A 22,331-nucleotide genomic window follows, 5' to 3' on the forward strand; every position below is an offset into this window, starting at 1 on the left:
AGAAAGCATACCTGAGGTGAGATGGTAGCGGTTTCAACTTCAATTGTGGTGGTGCTTCGATCGATGGCTTGGCTGGAGGGTTCTTTCTTTCTTCCGAGTGTAAAGGCTCGAATTCGAGCTCTCTTTTCTAGTACCCTTGCCCTTGAAGAGCCAACACCCATTTCGCTAAATCCTCACCATTTACTTCTTCTAAGTTTATAAGGCAGGCTGTTAGAGGGTCTTTTGCATTAAGTGCCTCATCATCTTCCTCCATGATTACATCCACCGTGTCCAACAAAGCAATTTGCAAACTCAGTGGGTCGTCGCATAGACTTTTGCACATTAAATGTTATTTCTTCATTATTCAGCCTCATTTTCAGCTCCCCCATTTCACAATCAATCAGAGCTCTCCCTGTGGCTAAGAACGGCCTTCCCAAAATTATGGGAATCTCCTCATCAACCTTGCAGTCCAGAATGAAAAAATCTGCTGGAAACACGAATTTTCCAACTTGCACAAGTACATCGTCAAGTATACCTGATGGCCTTTTCACCGTTTGGTCAGCTAGCTGCAGTAACATAGATGTGGGCCTTGCTATTCCAATGCCTAACTTTTTATAGATAGACAATGGCATCAGATTTATACTTGCTCTCAAATCACACAATGTTTTGGCAAATGCATAGCTGCCTATGGTGCATGGAATTATAAAGCTTCCTGTCACGCCCCAAACTCGGGGAGTGCGACCGGCGCTCAACTGAATAAACCTGGTTGAGCAAGCCTGTTAGATTTTATTCTACCCAAATTCATCCCTGAATAAAGAGGAGATGTACTCCATTAATCAAATACTGAAAAGATTTCATTAACCACTTCCATTTCATTCCCATTAATAGCATCATTCAATATTTCCAAAATAGTATGAGTTTATAGATTTAATGAAAAACATGTTGCCAAATACCAATAGTTCTGATTCAATTCCCAACATCAAACACCACCAACAACCTGTCTACGGAGCATCTAAGTACAACTGAAGAGTAATATGGAAATACCGGCAACAAGGCCCCGGTTATACCTCAAAACACAGTACATGAGAAACAAAAGATACATGACCCCGAAATGAAGGGGGCTCACCAAGACAACTGAAGAGAGTGTACCACTATCACAGATCAATGCCGCCTGCTGTTAAACCACCTGCATCAATTAAAGATGCAGCGCCCCTGGCAAATGGGATGTTAGTATTGTCGAATAGTACTAGTATATAAAGCTAAAAGTCCTCTTTCAAAATAGAATGACCATATAAGAAAAGAAAAACCATAGAAACAGCAAGTCACAATCAACTATATCCAAATGCCCAATTGAAACATAACAATTTTCAAAATACAAAAATAATATATATTTTTGGTTGGGAGATCATTAGCACCGATATACCACCGTCTTTGTTAGCATGGAGTCCGATCATGCACGATCGGCTAGTCCATCTCCCCATGAACAATGTGGTTTGACATGTGATGCGAAAGAAAGTTGTTACCAAGAGTAGTACCACCATGTGTGCAACATGGCGTCCGATTTCCACCCGATCAGCTAGGCGACCTTCCCACATATGCCGTGTAGGTTGACTTTTCCAATTCACAGCTATTACTAGTTTTATCCCAATTAAGAGGAATAATCACAATTTCACCAATATTTCAATTTTATCCCAAATAAGGGGAATAATCACAATCCACCCCTACACCAGCACGTGTAGTTTCAGGTATGAGCCTTATGACCCACCCTTCCTCGGTTTTGCTAATGATACTCCCAAAAATATTTTTATTATTTGATTTGAACACAAATATAACATAAATACATTGTACTCACCTCAAAATCTTTCACATTTTATAAATTCTCATTAGTATTTCCAGTCACTCACAACAACAATATTTCCTTTGGCTCATTTGGCCATTCACAAAATTCTTTATTCCTAGCACGATGGCCGTATTTCATGTTCCACACTTTTACCTCTTTTATTTTCAAGGACACCATCAAATATCAACATACATAATATTTCAGAAATCATATACTTCAAATCCATTTGTAATGGGAACTTTAAACACAAAAGTTTCTTCCCAAAGAATGAGGCATACCAACCAGCAATAGAAACACATATCAAAATCATAAAAAATCAATACACCATTTATTCTTGAAATACTCTTCCCCAAAAATGATAATGTACAATTTCAACACCTAAGTATGTAAGAACTCGAATCACACTGATATATTTATAAAGCAAAGCATTAGTTAAAGCAGCCACTTATGGGCATGAATTGAGTACAAAAGTTTTTAGGCAATTCTATTTTCGAAATCATTTTTAAACAAGTGAGTCGAGGCTCATTTCATATTCTTTATCGCATCCTCTCATTTCATTTGCACTACTAGCCACAATCATAACTTAAATTCTTGGCACGTTGGCCACACTCTATATCCCCAATTCAATTATTTCATTTTCAAGCATTTTTTATAGATTATCAACAACAAGACATTTTCAATCAAGACTTTAGGTACACATATGAGCAATTTAGAGTCTTAAGCACATCGAGTTTTTCTCACCCAATTGGTATACTAGTTTTCATTTAAAACACAACTCAATGTCATAACATTTTAATATGCAAACCATACTTTGAACATATATCTTTCGACATAAGGATCATTCGGAATAGTCAAGTTTATAGGAGATAACCCGGAATATAGAAATTAGAAATCATTGAGCCAACCATACTTGAACTTACGGGAACATTATGGAATTCGATTCTAAGAGAGAAAGTTTAGCCAACATACCTTGTCCGAGCTTTCCTTAAGTTACTACAACGCCCCAACACTTCTAGCAATAACAATCTATAGAAAGATAGTGAAAATCGGTTAATATTTAGAAGGATTTCCATGATGTAACTCTCTTAGGAATTTTGTCAAACACCTAACATGCGAAATAGACCACAAGGCTCTACAATGGAGATCCTTTCATCCCTCAACCAATTTCAAAAAGAAACTACCCAAAATGGTTCATTAACCCCACACACTACAACTTTGAGTCACATGCATGGCTATTTATTAAAATGGGGTCGGATTGTAAAAACCCCAAAACCATGCGGCGCGGCGTGGGGCGCGGTAGTGAAAAATGTACCTAGAAATGAAACTTTGAAGTGCTCTGGAAATCCCCACAGGCGCGCCGCATGGGGCGGCGCGATAGTGACACATTCTGTCAGGTTTTGGTAATTTGGTCATAACTTCTTGTAGGAGTGTTCAAATGACTAACGGTTTGAAGAGTTAGAAACTAGACTCGAAGATATTTTATTTGATAGGTTGTTTATCACATAACTCCTTATATTTATATAGATATGATTGTCCAAAGTTTGGTCTTTTGCGTACTCATTTGCAACTTTAGTCTATCATGTAATTTTCCAACTTGACTTAGACTTAGGCCTCTCCTTAGAACCCACATGACTTATAATATGCCTCATACAGTTATTATCATATCCAATTGATATTCATCATATTAATAGCCCTCGTCTGCACACAAAATAATATAATTAGTACACATCAACTTCCTTAATAGCGCTTAACAACTTTAAAATTTTTTGGGGTGCTACACTTCCAGGGTCAGATAACTTCTCAGCTATAGGTCTTGACAAAACAGCACTACAAGTCCGTGTCAATGTGACAGTTGCCAAGTCTTGAAAGTCGAACTTAAAAGACATCAAGTCATTCATCATTTTTGCATAACCGGGCATCTCCCTCAAAGCATCAATTAGAGAAATGTTTACCTGAATTTGCTTTAGCATTTCCATGAATTTTTTGTACTGTTCATCCTTAAGATATTTGGCCAACCTCTACGAGAAGGGTGTCGGAGGTCGCTTCTTTCATGTAGCTTGAGTTAGATCCTGATCAGGCACTTTTTCTAATGCCTTCTCTTGCACTTTCTCAGTCTCCTCTACAACCTTTTTTTCTATGTTTATTTCCTCTTGGGCTGGTTGCACTCTTACTTCTGTTAGCTCAGTTGACTCATCTAACTCAACTGACACTGTCACAAGTGTTTCAGTTGACTGGCTCTCACGAGCAATTTCTTGCTCTAAATCAAGATCTCTACCATTTCTCAAGCTCACCGCCATAAGCTGATTCGGACCCTGCTCCTTCGGATTGACATGTGTGTCTGCAGGTAAAGTCCCTTGGGGACGATTATTCAGAGCCATAGATATCTGCCCTAATTGAATATCAGTGCCTTTTATCGCTGACTTATGTGCTTCCACCTTCTCTTGCATTTTTCCATTAGACCCAATCAGTTGCTGTAGCATTCCTTTAATTTCAGACAACCCATCATCTTGTCTCACTAGCTGTTGTTGTTGAGGTTGTTAATAAGCTAGCTGTTGATTTTGCTAACTGTATCCATGTTGCTTTTGGTAAGGTACTACTTGATCCTGTGGTCGCATAGCTCCAGGATTGTTGGTGTTATTGTATTGTTGATATGCTGGTCTATATTGCTGATTTTGCTGCCCCCAATTCTGACCACCTTGTCTCTTGCCTCTATAGTTTCCCACATAGTTCATTTTCTCTTGATAGTTCTGGTTTTCACTTTCACAACTCCATGAACACATGTATAGTTGGTTAATGCAAGGTGTACATAATCCCCCATTAGTCGTGTCAACTATATGTACCTGTTTCTGGCCTGATTCATCAATCTTCTTGGTGGGGATACTCATTTGTGTCATTAGAGTAGCCATATTCTCAACAATGGAATTGCTCGAGTCCAATGCTACTGAGTGAACTATATGGGTGATTGTAGTGTCTCTTGTCATCCAGCCTGAGTTTTGAGCCATTTTATCTAGAAGGACTTTACATTCTCTAAATGACTTGCTCAAAAATATTCCGCCTGCTGAAGCATCAACATTGGCTTTCAAATTATCCGTTAATCCCATGTAAAATTGCTGTCCCAACATCTGATCTGGAATGTCATGATGTGGATACTTAATCAGCTTACCTTTGAACCTCTCCCACATTTCTTGTAATGTTTCAGCTGGTTTCTGCCTGAAGCTCAATATTTCATCAACTTGCTTAATGGTCTTATTTGGTGGGTAAAACTTGTTCAAAACTGCTTGACTAATTCCTCCCAAGTCTGGGCTTCTCCTGTCACTGAAAATAGAAACAACAATAGTCTTATTGCTTCCGGTGTCACATTTGGTTGCCTTTGCATGACACAAATTGATAGAACATTTTTCAAATGCTGCTGAGTATGTTCAATGTAAGACCCGGAGAACAGTCCCTTGTTTTGTACCAGATATAGCATGTTGTTTGTGATTTGAAATGACTCCGCTTGTATCTGAGGGACTGTAATTGCAGTTGTCAAATTTTCAGCAGTGAGTTGTGCCCAATCATACAAAGCTGCTTCTGGCACAAGAGGTGCCACACCCTGATTATTGGGGTCATTCACATTGTTTTGATTATTTTGATTATCCAAAGCGTTACCCATGTCTGGTTTAATTTGTTCTCTTGGGTGATGATGTTGTTTGTCTTTCTTATTTGCACGATTTAATTCCTTGAAAGTTTTCTCAGGATCCGGTAATACTTCAAACAATTCACCAGTTCTTGAAGAGCTTCTAGGCATACACATATAATACACAAGGCCACAAACGTTAGAATTTCAATGTAATGAATAAAAATGGAGAAAATTGACTAAACTAAGAATCCTAACAATTCTTATAACTGTAATTAGTAACACTGTTGCTCCCCGGAAACGGAGACAAAATTTGATCATGCCCAACTATGCCTTATAAAAAGGACTAAGCGGTCGTTGCAAATATAATCCGGTTTACAAGTCCGGAGTCGAATTGCACAGGGAAATAACGTGTTAATTACAACTAATAGTTTTGCACGAATTCAAGTAATCAACCTTCAGAAATATTATAAAATAATTTGAGAGTTTACTAACTAAGATCAAAGTAATTAAAATGAAGTAATTTATAACTAACAAGACAAATATTGTAGACAAGATTTGGAAGTCTAAGGTTATGATTTCCCCTATTATCGGAATCTTCCCCGCTACGTCTCCGATAAATTCGCCTAAATATTTTCTACTGATCGTAAGTACTTTAAGTATCGTAGCTCTCTCTCGAGTAACTACTATAATTTACTAGACGTATTCTCTCGAACTACGCTAGCTGACACTAATTTACCGCTCACGACGATCGCACCAAGGCTTCGTTATCTCTAATCTCGCTTTTAAACCCTCCGTATCGATCTCTCAACTACGTTAGGAGTGGTGTTGTTCAACAACTACCTAAATGTGAACTCTCTCTCGAGCAATACACACACTAAATATGCACAGTTAATTGAGAGCTCTTCAATTAACAACAATGAAAATATAGTTGAATAAGTAGAGAAAAATTAAAGGAAAATCTATATTAAACACAGTAGAGAATCATCCTCCAATAGGTTCCATCAAACCTTAGATTAAAGAGTTTAGCTACTCATAAATACAACAACAATCGACATAATGTTTAAAAACATGAAACTACAAAGTAAAGAGATAAAGGAAGGGAAAACTCATTTTATTTCTTGCTCCACAGTGCATGGCAGCCTATTTCTTCTCCAAAATCATGTCCAACCCTAGAATAACTCATTTGGGGAGTATTTATTCAATCCCCAAGTCCAATTTCGGGTTTGGGTCTTTTAACCCGCGGCTTTTAATTACCGTGCTATAGACCTCGCGAAGCCTGGTCTATTGCACGGTCAACCTGGCTATAGACCTCGCGAAGCCTGGTTTATAGCGCGGTCGACCTGGCTATAGACCTCGTGAAGCCTGGTCTATAGCGCGGTCGACCTGGCTATAGACCTCACAAATATAGCACGGCCAACCTGGTTATAGACCTTGCAAAGCCTGGTGTGTAGCACGGTTTGGATACTTGATGCTTTTGTGCTCTTTTCTTGTATTTTTGTCCTCTTTTTGTGCAATTTTCATTTGATGAATCCTTCCAATGTTCCTACACATAAAACTAACACAATTTAGCTCAAATATCGCACAATAACTCATTAGACCAACAAAATATAGGGCGAGTAGTGTGTTAAAAGTAAAACATTTTGGCATCACATCAACCTACGTATGTTGCATGTTTTGTTGTCTTTTTAGGTCGAAAGATCTCTCAGAACATATGTTGTATGAGATATGTATCGCTTTTGTATCAGTTGTATTTATTAGTTTAATGATATTATATATTTTGTTGAAAAAAAAATCAATTAACACAAGTTATACAGAAAGGATACGTGATACACATAACTGATCACAAAATATAATACTATGCACGCTAATACAATCAAAAGCAATGTGGACACTATGTATTACATAAAGTACAGTATTATTTTCTATATCCCCTCCCTGCAATATCCTTCATAGCTAGATTGAATAATGCCAATCTAGAAACATTGCTTTGTGTGGGTGTGGGGGGAGGGGGGGGTTCAAATAAAATGAATAGAAGTATTATCATATTTAAGGAGTTATAGGTTTGTAAGGTGGAGAAAGAGAAGGAAAAGGTGTGTCCTTTGGATGGCTTGGGAATGTTGGTAATTCTGGTTTAGGCAGTTCTGGAATTTCTGGCTTTGGTACACTCGGAATCTCGGGCTTTGGCATAGTTGGTATATTTGGTTTTGGCACAGCTGGCATTTCTAGCTTTTTCACGGGAGGAAGCTCGGGTTTTGCCATTGCGGGGACCTCATATTTTGGCACATCTGGAATCTCAGGCTTTGGTACTTCTGGCTTTGGCATGTTAGGAATCTCAAGCTTTGGTACCTCAGGTTTTGGCGTAACTCAAATCTCTGGCTTTGGCAAAGTTGGTAACTCAGGCTTTGGCACAATTGGTAGCTCAGGTTTTGGCACAGTTGGTACTTCAGGCTTTGATAAAGTAGGTAACTCAGGCTTTGGCACAGATGGTAGCTCGGGTTTTGGCATAGTTGGTACTTCAGGCTTTGATAAAGTAGATAACTCAGGCTTTGGCGCAGATGGTAGCTCGGGTTTTGGTACACTTAGTACTTCAGGTTTTGGTACAGTAGGAATTTCAGGCTTTGGAATGGCTGGGATTTCGGGCTTAGGTATGGTTGGAAGCTCTGGTTTTGGCACAGCTGGGATCTCAGGCTTTGGCACAGCTGGGATCTCAGGCTTTGGCACAGTTGGTACTTCAGGTTTTGGTATAGTAGGAATCTCAGGCTTTGGAATGGCTGGGATTTCAGGCTTCGGTATGGTTGGAAAATCTGGTTTTGGCACAGTTGGGATCTCAAACTTTGGCAAGACTGGGACTTCTGGAAATCCCGGTTTAGGAATTTCAGGAAGGGATGTATCCAGAAGACGACGTGCTGATACACCACTGTTTATGTGGCCATACATAAATAAGGTGAGAAATACAAGTGGTAAGAGGTAGGATAGATGGCAATGCTGAGCCATTTTTTGCTGCAAATCCTAGAAGCTTAGAGAAGAATGTGTAAAGGCTAGATGTGACTTTGGCCTTCTGTTTATATATATATATATATATATATATATATATATATATATATATATATATATATATATATAGAGAGAGAGAGAGAGAGAGAGAGAGAGAGAGAGAGAGAGAGCATGGAATAACGAGGACTTCAAGATTATGGTTGTTGGAATGGGATGTGTAGTTGAACTTCTCATCGATTGTTTGCTTTCCTATATTTTCTTGAATATTTGTCTTCTGGTAGCTCAAACCTTTAAACTAAATACCTACAAATAGCGTGATAGTCAAAATCTGTCATCATCGTATCTAATATGCTGGCACTTGTTAGAAACTTCTGTTCTGTTGCTTTAATTTCCTCGCAAAGAAAACAATCCTGAAAAGTCACATTTTACGCTAACCTAATTCATTTGGTTACAACCTACTTCGAATATTTTGAGGTTTGACAATTCCTCTTCACTAATGGCTCTACATAGAAAGGAAACTTGACAGATCTTACGCGTGCCAAATAGAAAAGCAATTAGTTAGTTTAATTTTCTTAACCAGCTGAAGAATTTCTTGGCTAGTAAATATCACTATTAAGAAGCAAACTATCTACTACCTTATTCATCAGATATATTACAGGAATAATTGGAGACCTCTAAATTGGAAAAACCCAATGTAGTTACATCTTTTATTATTATTTTGTTAGAGTTGGGCAAAAGAGAGACATCTTAGTGTTATAAGAACAAGAGAAACACAAAAAGCTAACATACTTTATTGAATCAAAGCAACCTTTAAATACGAGAGTGAAAAAATCAATTCCCTAAACTAACTCCTCCCGAAGAGGAAGACTCAACTACTTGCTAAACAAACTCCTTGAATAAGGAGATTTATTTGAGAAAATAAAAGACTAACAAAATCCTAACTACTAGCTAAAGAATGGGTCAAAGCAGTAAAGTAGTTGGTGGTTAACTTATGCTCTAATACACCCCCCTCAAGTTAGGCAGTGTGTAACTACGCCTAGCTTGAATAAGTCTCTATCAAAGGCTGGCTTTGGTAGTGCTTTGGTGAGAGTATCCGCGAGCTGATCTGCAGTATGAATATGAACAATGCGAACTTGATTATGTTGGACTTACTTTCGAACAAAGTGAAAGTCCACTTTCATGCGGCTATGGAAGACTAGCTTTTCGCACAAATAAGTTGCACCAACATTGTCACAGTAAATGGTTGGTGCTTGTGGAAGTGAAACATGTAGTTAATTTAGCAAATTCGTCACCTAATTTGTTTCAGCAAGTGCACTTGCAACCGCTCGATACTCTGCTTCGGTTGATGAGCGAGCAACTATTCTTTGTTTCTTGGATGACCAGCTCATAGGATTTTGGCCAAAAAATAGCATGTAACCAGTAGTGGAGGCTCGATCACTCGCATCTCCAGCCCAATCCGCATCAGAATACATGTGTACCTTGAAATTATTATCTCTTTGAATGCGAAGACCAAACTGAATTGTTCCTTGAAGATACCCAAGTACCCGTTTGAGTGCTTTCCAGTGTACTTCATATGGGGAGTGCATAAATTGAGACAATTTGTTCACAGAGAAACTTATGTCTGGACGAGTGAACGACAAGTACTGTAGTTTTCTAAGAACTCTCCTGTAGCGAGTGGCAACAGTTGGTTTCGCTCCATCATTTTGTTGAAGCACTTCACTGGAACTCATTGGAGTTTTTGCAGAATTGCAGTCTTTTATATTTTCTTCAGAGAGGATTTTACTAATGTAATTGGATTGTGATAGAGTAATTCCATCTGCAACATGGAGCACCTCAACTCCGAGAAAAAAATTAAGGTTTCCGAGATCCTTAATGGAAAAACGACCAGCAATACAACGTATAGCTTGATTTACATATGAGCTATGGCTTTCGGTGATGATGATATCGTCGACATGAACCAGCACATACAACACGTTGTTCGACACTTTGCGAATGAAAAGCGATGCATCAGATTCGGACTTGACAAATCCCAAATAAAGAAGAAACGTCTTAAGTTCATTGAATCAGGCCCGAGGAGCTTTCTTGAGTCCGTATATAGCTTTCTTTAGGCGACATATATGTGCGGGGAACTGCTCGTCTTCAAAATCTAGAGGTTGGACCATGTAGACTTCTTCTTCTAGGTGACCCTACAAGAACGCGTTGTTGAAATCAAGCTGACATATGGGCCAATTCTGCTGGACAGCAATCGAAAGCATCAAGCGCACAGTAGTCGGTATGACAACCGAACTAAAAGTAGCATGAAAGTCAATTCTAGGGCATTGTGTAAACCTATTTGCAACAAGACGAGCCTTGGAGCGATCGATCGTCACATCAGCTTTTCTCTTTAACCTGTATAACCACTTGCACGGAACAATATTTTTTGTGGGGTCATATGGTACCAATTCCCATGTCTGATTATTCAATAATGCATCAAATTCACTTTTCATTACTCTCTACCACTCTGGGTGTTTGTTAGCTTGTCTAAAACTAGTAGGGGTGATGGTGGGGGATAAGTGAGCCATGAAGTCAAGGATCGTTTTCGATTTGTGAATGTTATTTTGTGAACGAGTCACAACACGATTTGGAGGAGGGAGAGAAGGTTGTGTAGGTTGCGGAGTTGAGGCAGTGGTACGATCAACAGTGGTTTGGCCAGTAGTTGTCATTTTGGTCGTTCTGCGACTGTATACAATTGGAAAAGATGGTGGTTGAGGATATGGGATTGGGGTGAATGGTTGTTGAGAATATATAGGTGTTGAGAAAGGGGGTGGTGATAATGTACGTAGTGATTGTGGAGGAGAGGAGACATTTGAATTTATTGGGATAACTGTTGGGGATGGTAATGGGGAATAAGATTGGGTATCATTAAGTTCAGGAGGAACAACAGAATTTGTACGAGGAGAAGTAGAAGATATACCTGTAGTTGCAGATTCTGTTGGAGCACAGGCAGAGGATACGGTGTCTTTGTGAGCGCTAGTTTCTGTATTTGGGATAAGTATAGTGTTGGGTAATTCACTAATTATGGGAAGAGAAAAAATAGGAGATTTTGTTGGGTTAGTTTCAGTTAGGTTTTCCCACGCAAGAGTTTTAAAATTTAAGCAAATATTTGAAAAGATATTCTGAAAAGGAAAATTATTTTCAAAAAAATTTACATCTCGAGATAAATATATTTTGAAAGATTTCGGATCAAAACATTGATGACAATAATAATTTAAAGAATAACCTAAATAAACACAAGGTGTTGACTGTGGCTCTAATTTATTTTTTGAATAGGGTTTGAGCCAGAGATAACAGAGACACCCGAAAATGTTTAAAGAATTATAATCTGGATCGTTACCAAACAATATTTGAAAAGGTGATTTATTTTGTAAAAGCGAGGTTGGCAGGCGATTTATAATATAAACCGCATGTTGACAAGCAAAAGACCAAAGAGTCAGTGGAAGCGAAGCTTCATGAAGTAAAGTTCTTGCCGTTTTAATAATCTGTCGGTGACGTCTTTCGGCAAGAGCGACTCTTTGGGGGGTGTATGGGGGAGATAAAAGATGTTCAATACCCTGAGAACGTAGGTATAGATCAAGACTTTTATATTCTCCACCACCATTTGTATAGATAGAAAGAATTTTTGTATTGAAACGTCGTTCCATTAATGCTTGATAATTTTTGAAAAGATCTTTAACCTCACTTTTACTTTTTAATGTATATAGCCAAGTATATTTGGTGTATTGATCAACAAAAATGCAATAGTATGTTTTTTTGTCAATCGATAAAACCGGAGAAGGAACCCATAAATCACTAAATATTGTTTGAAATGGTTTGGAACTTGATAAAGTAAGATTTTGAAAAGGATGGCGATGAGCCTTATTCGATGAACAAGAATTACAAACTAAAAATTTGTCTCGCGAGCAAGGTGAAGATGACCCAATCGACGATGCCAGGTGAAGATGGATGTGTTGGTGGAGGGAAAATGTGCTTTAGGAGAAGATATGGAAGGTGACGTTGGCCACTCATAGAGACCGTCTCTACTCCTCGGACCGTGCACCAACGGATTCCGCGTTTCCAGGTCCTTCACAGAAAAGTGAAACGGAAAGAATTCAATAGAGGTTAGGTTATCTTGACAAAATTTAGAAACGGAGAGTAAGTTGCGTTTAATGCTAGGAGCACAGAGAGTGTTAGAAAGTTTAAAAGTATTTTTTGATGCATGTAATTGAGTTAAACTAGTGTGAGTTATTGGTATTTTGTTACCATCACCCAGGGAGACCTGCTCCATGCCATTGTATTTCTGCAAGTTGTGAGGATTATCAGTTATGTGGTGAGATGCTCCAGATTCGAGAATCCAGGGATTTACTGATGCGTGCATTCCCGAAACATAGTTGGCCTTGGCCTCAAAATGATTGTGAGATATGGATCTGCATACACTTGCAACATGACCTGGTTTGTTGCACAACTGGCAGCGAAGACCATCATAAGAGTTGTTGGTGTTCGAAGAACGCCCCTGATTTTGTGAATTAAAGTGATTGTTGTATCGCCATTGTTGGTTGCTGCCATTGTTATTGTTGGAGCGACGATTGTTACGATTGTTCGAGTTTCCAGATTTGTTGAATGTAGCAACAACAGTAGTAATCTGGCTAGGAGCTTTCTTTGACTCTTCATGTCTAAGGAAAAGTCCATGATCAAGAAGCTTCTCATAGAGTTCTTCATACATAATAGTGGAGTCACGAGCACGAATTGCAGCAGAAATCTCACGAAACTCTGGTCCAAGACTACTCAGGATCTTAACAATGAGTTCAGAGTTTGTGACAAGGGCACCAGCAGTAGAGAGTTCGTCAGCCATGGATCGAATATTTTGCAAATATTCAGTGACTGGTGCAGTGTGCAATGCATCCCAGGCTTTTGTGCTGAATCAGCAGGTGCAACAGTAGTGGCAATTGTTGGATCAACGGATGCCATAAGTGCATTTTGAATGAGTTGGTCTTGACGAAACCAAAGAGCAAATGCAGGATTGGCACTAAGGACTGTGTTAGTTGTGATAGTGCGAGATGGAGCAGGGGTAGGCCCATCTAAATGACCATAAAGATCATGACCATGCATAATCATGGAAAATTGTGCATTCCAAGTTGCAAAGTTGTGGCTGCCTTGTAATTTTATTGGCAATTGTGACGCAGGATTAAATTGGACGACTATCACATCACTATTGTTATCAGCATTAACAACTCTAGTAGTGTTGGCCATTTGTGGAGGGTGGGTGGGAGAGAAAAAAGATAGGATCTTACTCGTTAGAGTTTGTTGAGGTTTAATTACTTTATTGAATCAAAGCAACCTTTAAATACAAGAGTGAAAAAAATAATTCCCCAAACTAACTCCTCTCGAAGAGGAGGACTCAACTACTTGCTAAACAAACTCCTTGAATAAGGAGATTTATTTGAGAAAATAAAGAACTAACAAAATCCTAACTACTAGCTAAAGAATGGGTCAAAGCAGTAAAGTAGCTGGTGGTTAACTTATGCTCTAATAAGTGTTAGGTGTTTGTCCTGAACAAAAGAGAAATATACCAAAGGATACACAAATACTTAGGTCTAGTAAAATAGAGAATTTGAACTTACACGGGCATAGCACAATGCTAATCCTAATAGAACTGGCATTGCTGGTTCTTTCCAACTCTACATAGAAATGGTGGATTTTAAATTATGAAATGTTTATCACAGTATAAACTTAAATGTAATGATCCAGTAGTTCGCCAAGCATTGCAGAAAGAATAGCAATATGAAATGAGCACATGGTGGACAATCCTAAGTGACGCTTCTATTAAGCGCAAGTGCCATTAGACGTCGTATTGATCAATGGTGAAAGAAACTACTACAATATATATGAAATGAAATAAGCAAAACATATTTAATTTAGAATATATTGCATTGCCAAAATTGACAAAGCTCATATACTTGGATATTTTACAACATTAGTTTATATGTCGACATGGCAATAGGCCTCTTCTTCATCACTAGCTCACTGATACACAAAATCTGTAATATCCAAGCATGCAATACAGAGGACCAGTTCTGATACTAACTAGCTTCTTTAGTTCACAATATCCTCTATTCTTCATGAATCTTTAGTTAATTCATGTGTATTTCAAAACTATGAATCTGTTAACACAAGTTCACAACTCTCCCGGAGGACAAAACCATTGTTTGTCTTTCTTCTCGAGAAGGCAAAATTTCGGTAACCGAATCCAATGTGCATTAGGATGAAAATCAGAGATGGCTATCGATAAGAACTATATCAAAATAACTCTAGAAAATCACAAAAATCATAGTTTTAATACCATGTATAAAAGTTACATATAAGACTCATAGAGTCATAATGACTCGTGAAACAAGGTACATTTCAGATCAAATACTACAAATGAATTATATTATAAACGTAGCAGAAAGCTAGTATCCAATATATGTTCTGACAAACTAACTCCATGTCATGACCATGCAACAAACTTCACAGACTGAGGTGGCAATATCAAAACCTTAATTGGGTACCTTCTATATAGAATGACCAGTACCATATATATATAATTACTCAAGGAGTATCGGGTTTGTAAGGTGGAGAAAGTGAAGGAAATGGTATCTCCTTTGGTAGGCTTGGGGAGGTTGGCAATGTTGGTTTAGGCAGTTCTGGGATTTCTGATTTTGAGATAGCTGGAATCTCTGGCTTAGGTAGCTCTCGAATTTTTGGCTTTGGTAGCTCGGGAATTTCTGGCTTTGGCACAGCTGGAATCTCAAGTTTTAGCACCGCTGGTTGCTCAAGCTTTGGTACAGTCGGCACTTCAGGCTTTGTCATTGCTGGAGGAAGCTCAGTCTTTGGCATTGCGGGAACCTCTGGCTTTTTAGGGGAGGAAGTTCAGGTTTTGACAACTTTGGGATCTCCGGCTTTGGCACGGCTGGAATCTCAGGCTTTGGCACCGTTGGGATCTCAGGCTTTGGGAAAGTTGGTAGCTCAGGGTTTGGTATAGTAGGAATCTTAGGCTTTGGAACGGTTGGAATTTCAGGCTTTGGTATGTTTGGCAACTCGGGTTTTGGCATTGCTGGGATCTCAGGCTTTGGCATAGCAGGTAGCTTGGGCTTTGGCACAACTGGGATCTCGGGTTTTGGCAAAGTTGGCAACTCAGGCTTTGGGACAACTGGCAGCTCAGGCTTCGGCACAGTCGATACTTGGGGCTTTGGTAAAGTTGGAAGCTCAGGCTTTGGCACAGTTAGAATCTCAGGCTTTGGCAAGGTTGGAACTTTTGGGAATTCTGGTTTAGGAATCTCAGGCTTTGTGAAGGTTGGAACTTTCGGGAATTCTAGTTTAGGAATCTCAGGGAGGGGCGTCTCTAGTAGGTGACGTGCAGTTGCACATGTTATGTGGCCATGCATGAAGCATAAGTTGAGAAATGCAAGTAGTAATAGGGAGGATAGGTGATAATGCTGAGCCATATTTCTGCAGATACTTGTAGCTTAAAGAAGGACGTGTTTACAAAATCAGTGAAATTCAGATGTTGCATTGGATTTAAGGGTATTTCTATTTATAGGTTTTACATGCATGCAACAAGGATCGGAGGACTTCAATATTTTGGTTGTTGGGAAGGGATGTGTTAGTTGAACTTCTCATCTATTTGGCTGCCAATATTATCTTGAATTTTTCTTCTGGTATGTCAAAATCTGTTTATTAACAATATACTATCTACTACTACTATACCATAATAGTCAAAACCCGTCATTATCAGATCTAATAAGCTGGCACTTGGTAGAAAACATTTGTTCAACTTTCTTGCAAAGAAATCAATATTTGCATCGCATTCTATGTAACCTTCGTCTGCTTACTGACTATACTAATGGCTCTAAAGAAGGGAAATTGCTAGAATTTATGAGTGCCAATTAGAAAAATTCATTAACATAATTTATCAATAGCTAGAGAGTTAATTGCCGGATCTACAGCTAATTAATATGATTATCCAGGAGGCAAAATATGTTAATAACTAACTACCTTAAGCATCACCTAGTAGAGGTTTTATCAACTCTAAATTTGCAATCACAATGTAATTGATGTCCTTTCTATATTTGTTGTTTTTCTAAATTAAAGGGCAGTCCGGCGCACAAGGCATCTCGCGTTCACGCAGGGTCCGGAGAAGCGCCGCACTCAGGGTATGATGTAGTCAGCCTACCCTAATGCAAGGGTTAATAATTGCTTCCACGGTTTGAACCCGTGAATTATAGGTCACACGGAAATAACTTTACCGTTGCTCCAAGGCTCCCGTTCGTTATTTTTCTAATTTAATGAAAGTAAACCAGAGGCGGGCGAAGAAAACACCTCATGCTTGGTAAATTAGACAATTGAACTTGACAAGGCTGGTAAGCGTATCTATCCCAATGTTACCGTCATGGTGGTACTGCTGGTTCAATCTTACTATACCTAAAATAGTTGAACTTTGGACTAAATATTTTTCACTATATAAATAGAAACTACCTCAGTCCTATTTTTTTGGGACATTGTTTGACTGGATGCGCCATTTCAGTATTAATTTGAATGATATAAGTTAGTAGTGAGAAAATAAAGTCAACGATAAGTTAATTTTTATGCAGGAAAAATTAGTACAATTTTAGTAAATTATAAATGAAATATTTGAATTCTTAAAGTTATGAATGTTTTACAGAACAATATTATTACTAGTAAAACAGCACTGCTAGTAACATTTCTGAGACGTCCTAGTACAAATGGAGTCTTAAAATAAGTTGATTAATTTATTCCTGGAAATTGAAACTTCCCCATTGCAGAATTCTGAGCATAAAGAAGGATATAAAAATTTTCTGTTCATATGTTCCAAGCTATCAATCAGTCAACAAACACAACCCTCCCCCTTGAGACGAACCAAGTACATACCCCATTATTTTTTATGTTTCTTGGTAACTGAATCCAATGTGCATCAGGATGAATGAAAGAAAGCAACAAAAGACTAAATCTCCGGTTTGGTTCTAAAATACATCAAAATTTCAAACGAGAATGGATCGGAAGAAGGAAGTAACAGGTTAAAGATCAAAAACAGCAGCGGGAAAAGTCAGACAAACAATGATTGAAATCAGAGATGGCCAACAAAAGGAACTAAATCAAAGTAACTCCAAAAGGTGACATAGATCATATATCTTTATATAGGAAGTACATAAATGATTAAAGACTCATATATAATATAATGACAAGCGAAACATGGTACATCAAATACTACAAATGAATTTATATATATATTCTACTCCTAGGAGAAAGTATCCAATATGTTCTTCCAGACTTTCTCCATGTCATGGCCCATGCAGCAAACTTTATAGACTGAGATACGTATCTCAAAGCATCAGTTCGGGTACTTTCTAATAGAGTGAACAGTAGCACGTAATTATTCAAGGAGTAGAGGTTTTGTATGGTGGAGAAAGTGAAGGAAAAGTTAGTTTAGGCAGTTCGGGGATCTTAGACTTTGGCATAGCTGGAACTTCTGGTTTAGGCAGTTCGGGGATTTTAGGCTTTGGAAGCTCTGGGAGTTTTGGCTTTGGTAGCTCTGGTATTTCTGGCTTTGGCATAGCTGGCATCTCAGGCTTTGGGAAAGATGGAACTTCAGGCTTTTTTATAGCTGGAGGAACCTCAGTCTTTGGCACTGCTGGGATTTCTGGCTTTTTCAAGGGAGGAAACTCAGGTTTTGGCATTGCTGGAATCTCAGGCTTTGGCATAGCAGGAAGCTCGGGTTTTGGCATAGCTGGGATCTCATGCTTTGGCAAAGTTGGTAACTCAGGTTTTTGGATGGTGGGTAGCTCGGGCTTTGGCACAGTTGGTACTTCTGGCTTTGGTAAAATTGGTAACTCAGGCTTTGGAATAGCTGGTAGCTTGACCTTTGGCACAATTGGTACTTCAGGCTTTGGCATAGTTGGTAACTCAGGCTTTGGGATGGATGGTAGCTCGGGCTTTGGCACAGCTGGTACATGAGGTTTTGGCATAATAGGAATCTCAGGCTTTGTGACGGCTGGTATTTCAGGCTTTGGGATGGTTGGAAGCTCAGGCTTCGGCACAGTTGGGATCTCAAGCTTTAGGATAGCTGGTATTTCAGGCTTTGGTATGGCTGGAATTTCAGACTTCGGCATAGTTGGGATCTCAGGCTTTGGCAAGACCGAAACTTTCAAAAATTCTGGTTTAGGAATCTCAGGGAGGGGTGTCTCTAGAAGACGACGACGTGCAGTTGCACCAGTTATGGGGCCATGCATGAAGCACAAGTTGAGAAATGCAAGTAGTAAGAGGGAGGATAGCTAGTAATGGTGAGCCATTTTTCTGCAGATCCTAGAAGCTTAAAAATGATATATGTAGAATTAATGAAACTGGGATGTGCTATTGGCTTTTAAGTGTATTGCTATATATAGGTTTTAAAATGCATGCAAAAATAGCTTCAAGATTTTGTTTGTTACATAAGGACCTGAGTAGTTGAACTTCTCATCCACTTGGCTTCAGCTCTGGTACCTCAAAAAGTCAATGTGGATTACCTAATAACATACTAAAAGTCTTAACCTGTCATAAACATCTGGTACGCTGGCAACCTTATAACAATTCCCAGATTAGCTATTCTTATTTCTTTAGAAAGAGAAAAGTCCGGTTCACATTTACTGTACTTTATTTTGGTATGCACGTAATGGCTCTATCACCTGAGGAAATTGACAGAAATTACAAATGTCAAACAAAAAGGTATTGTTTCACATTTTCTATCCAGCTAAACGGAGTAATATTTTAATGGTTAATATGACTATTAGAGGATGCACCGTGATGAAATGGACGACCAGAAGTGGGGGAAAATCGTAAACTTACCTAATTAGTCACATATTACCCGTTATTATTGAACTAGCAAAATTAGAATTGTAAGTAAAGAGGTAGGCAAAAGAATGGCACTCAAGCCTAACGTATTAAAACAGAGGGAAAAAGGAACTTGGTTTTACATAGCACAAACTTACCACAATGGCGTAGACTTAGCATAATCCGATTATTCTTTAGGTTCAAATGATACACTTTGACAGTTCATATGATTTTTCAGGAAATGAAAATAGACAATAGCTAAAACATTAGCATATCAAATCCAGACTCAGGAATAGTTGCATTGCATATATCATTGGTTTCGATATTAAGCCAGGTAAAAGAACAATGAGGCAGCTGTATAGAAAGTAGACAGCAGATGATTCTTTTACAACTGGTAAAACGGATCTCGCGCTTGACAGTTATATCACATTCAGCCTTTCATCAAAGAAACAATGAGATTGTTAATACAAGTAAATTCAGACAAAAACATAAACAGGGTATTAGAAGAGATTCAGCTCCAAAGTTCCCGATTTTAATAGAGACTAGATTATCCAATCAAGAGTTCTTCCCACAACCATGAGTGCACTGCTCAAAGGTACAAGTGTATATATATATAGTCATTGTAGCTACCCTGAAGTGTGAGCTCCGCTTCAGCTTTTGTCTTTAATCCGTGGGAAAGGTTAGGAAGTTCACCGAAAAGAGATTGATTGTTTACTAGAAATAGCAATATGTTATATTGGTTTAGTGCTGGAGAAATGAAAAGGGAAAACAAAGATAATTCAAAAGGTCACGATTATTGAAGATTTGATTAAGTAAATGAAAATGTACCCACCTTCCTAACAATTTCTGTTTTTAGATGAAATGGTCATACAATTCAATATGGATTAGAGCGGATAGAGGTCCTAGATTCAGGACTCACTGCCACCTATTACTAAAAAAGTTTCCATACGTTAAGGAATAAACTTGAATGCTAGATGAGATGGTCCCACAATAAAGTGTTAGAGATTTTTTTGTAATAAGGAATGTGTTAGAGAAATTTTAGCTAGTTCATTTGTCCATAACTATCAATTGCTCCACAAGCACAATCTCCCTCTTGAGAGGAACCAGGTATCCCCATTGTTTTTATGTTTCTTTTAGAGCATGCAAAATTGTGGTAACTGAATCCGATGTGCATTAGGGTGAATGAGACAGAAAGGAACAAATGCTTGAATATTTAGTTCAATTCTTGTATTTGGATCAGATTATTCTACCGGTGCTTTAATGTGTTAATTCATCATTTCCATCTCTTTGTGAAGGAAGAAAGTGGTAATAGGTTTTAAATAAACGAAGGGGAGTAGGGGGGAAAACGATTGAGCAAAATCAGATATGGCCAACGATAGGAACTAAATAAAAGTAACTCTAGAAAGTGAAATAGATCATAGCTTTATTACTCCGTATAGAAAGTACATAAAATACTCATATAGTATAATGACACGATAAACATGGTACATCCAATTCAAATACTATAAAAGAATCATAATTTCTACTCCTAGAGAAAGTATCCAATATGTTCTGCCAAACTATCTCCATGTCATGCCCCGCAGCAAATTTCACAGACAAAGATAAAAATCTTAAAACACAGTTAGGTACCTTCCAATATAGTGAACAGTATTATAAGTACTCAAGGAGTAGTGGGTTTGTGTGGTGGAGAAAGTGAAGGAAAAGGTATCTCTTTTGGTTTAGGCAGTTTTGGGATTTCAGGCTTTCGCATAGCTGGGACTTCTAGCGTTGGAAGCTTTGGTAGTTTTGGCTTTGGTAGCTCCGAGATTTTTGGCTTTGGTAGTTCTGGGATTTCTGGCTTTGGCACAATTGGTACCTCGGGCTTTGGCATAGCTGAAACTTCAGGCTTTTTCATAGCTGGAGGAACCTCAGTCTTTGGCACTGTTGGGATTTCTGGCTTTTTCAGGGGAGGAAGCTCGGTTGTTGGCATTGCTGGGATCTCAGGCTTCGGTACAGTAGGAAGCACGGGTTTTGGCACAGTTGGGAACTCAGACTTTGGGGCAACTGGTAACTTAGGCTTGGGCATAGCGTGGATCTCAGGTTTTGGCAAAGTTGGTAACTCGGGCTTCGGGATATATGGTAGCTCGGGCTTTGGCACAATTGGTACTTCAGGTTTTGGTATAATAGGAATCTCAGGCTTTGGAACAGCTGGTATTTCAGGCTTTGGGATGGTTGGAAGCTCAGGCTTCGGCACATTTGGGATCTCAGGCTTTGGCAAGGTTGGAACTTTTGGAAATTCTGGTTTAGGAATCTCAGGGTGGGGCGTCTCTAGTAGGTGACGTGCAGTTGCACATGTTATGTGGCCATTCATGAAGCATAAATTGACAAATGAAAGCAGTAAGAGGGAGGATAGTTGGTAATGGTGAGCCATTTTCTGCATATCCTAGAAGCTTAAAGAAGGATGTGTATAGAATCATTGAAACTCGGATATGTGCTATTTTCTTTAAGTCTATTGCTATATATAGGTTTTAGATGCATGCAAAAGAGTAGTTTCAAGATTTTTATTGTTACTTAAGGACCTAAGTAGTTGAACTTCTCATCCACTTGGCTTCAGGTCCGTTACCTCAGAAAGTCAATGTGGATTACCTAATTAACATACTAATAGTCTGAACCTGTCACAAACATCTGGTATGCTGGCAACCTGATAACAATTCCCAGCTTAGCTGTTCTTATTTCTTTTGAAAGAGAAAAGTCCTCGGTTCACATTACTGTTTAAAATCTTTGGGTATGTACGTAATGGCTCTATCACCTGAGGAAATTAACAGAAATTACAATGTCAAACAGAAAGGTATTGCTTCACATTTTCATATGATTTTTCAGGAAATGAAAATAGACAATAGCTAAAACATTAGCATATCAAATCCAGACTCAGGAATAGTTGCATTGCATATATCATTGGTTTCGATATTAAGCCAGGTAAAAGAACAATGAGGCAGCTGTATAGAAAGTAGACAGCAGATTATAATTGGTAAAAGGATCTTG

General features: G+C 38.5%; 2 protein-coding genes, 1 non-coding gene and 2 pseudogenes across 3 annotated transcripts; 1 reads left to right on the top strand and 4 right to left on the bottom strand.

The window, feature by feature from the left end:
• Window positions 1–239: 239 nt before the first annotated feature.
• On the bottom strand, window positions 240–3,795 carry LOC107810415 (uncharacterized). The gene is made up of 2 exons (XM_075239392.1): window positions 3,598–3,795; window positions 240–587 (listed from the first exon to the last, which is right to left on the bottom strand). Exons 1-2 carry the CDS (start codon window positions 3,793–3,795, stop codon window positions 240–242), a joined length of 546 nt encoding a protein of 181 aa, XP_075095493.1.
• Window positions 3,796–4,951: 1,156 nt separating this feature from the next.
• LOC142173926 (small nucleolar RNA R71) lies at window positions 4,952–5,054 on the top strand. The gene has a single exon (XR_012703291.1). It is a non-coding gene; the product is annotated as a small nucleolar RNA R71 (small nucleolar RNA).
• A 2,430-nt stretch (window positions 5,055–7,484) lies between these two features.
• On the bottom strand, window positions 7,485–8,432 carry LOC107810414 (uncharacterized; annotated as a pseudogene).
• Window positions 8,433–17,881: 9,449 nt separating this feature from the next.
• On the bottom strand, window positions 17,882–18,793 carry LOC107810412 (uncharacterized; annotated as a pseudogene).
• Window positions 18,794–20,970: 2,177 nt separating this feature from the next.
• LOC107810409 (uncharacterized) lies at window positions 20,971–21,720 on the bottom strand. The gene has a single exon (XM_016635186.1). It carries the CDS (start codon window positions 21,718–21,720, stop codon window positions 20,971–20,973), a length of 750 nt encoding a protein of 249 aa, XP_016490672.1.
• Window positions 21,721–22,331: the final 611 nt, after the last annotated feature.

This window comes from Nicotiana tabacum, chromosome 19, assembly GCF_000715075.1.
Source record: "Nicotiana tabacum cultivar K326 chromosome 19, ASM71507v2, whole genome shotgun sequence".
Classification (NCBI taxonomy): Eukaryota; Viridiplantae; Streptophyta; class Magnoliopsida; order Solanales; family Solanaceae; genus Nicotiana; species Nicotiana tabacum.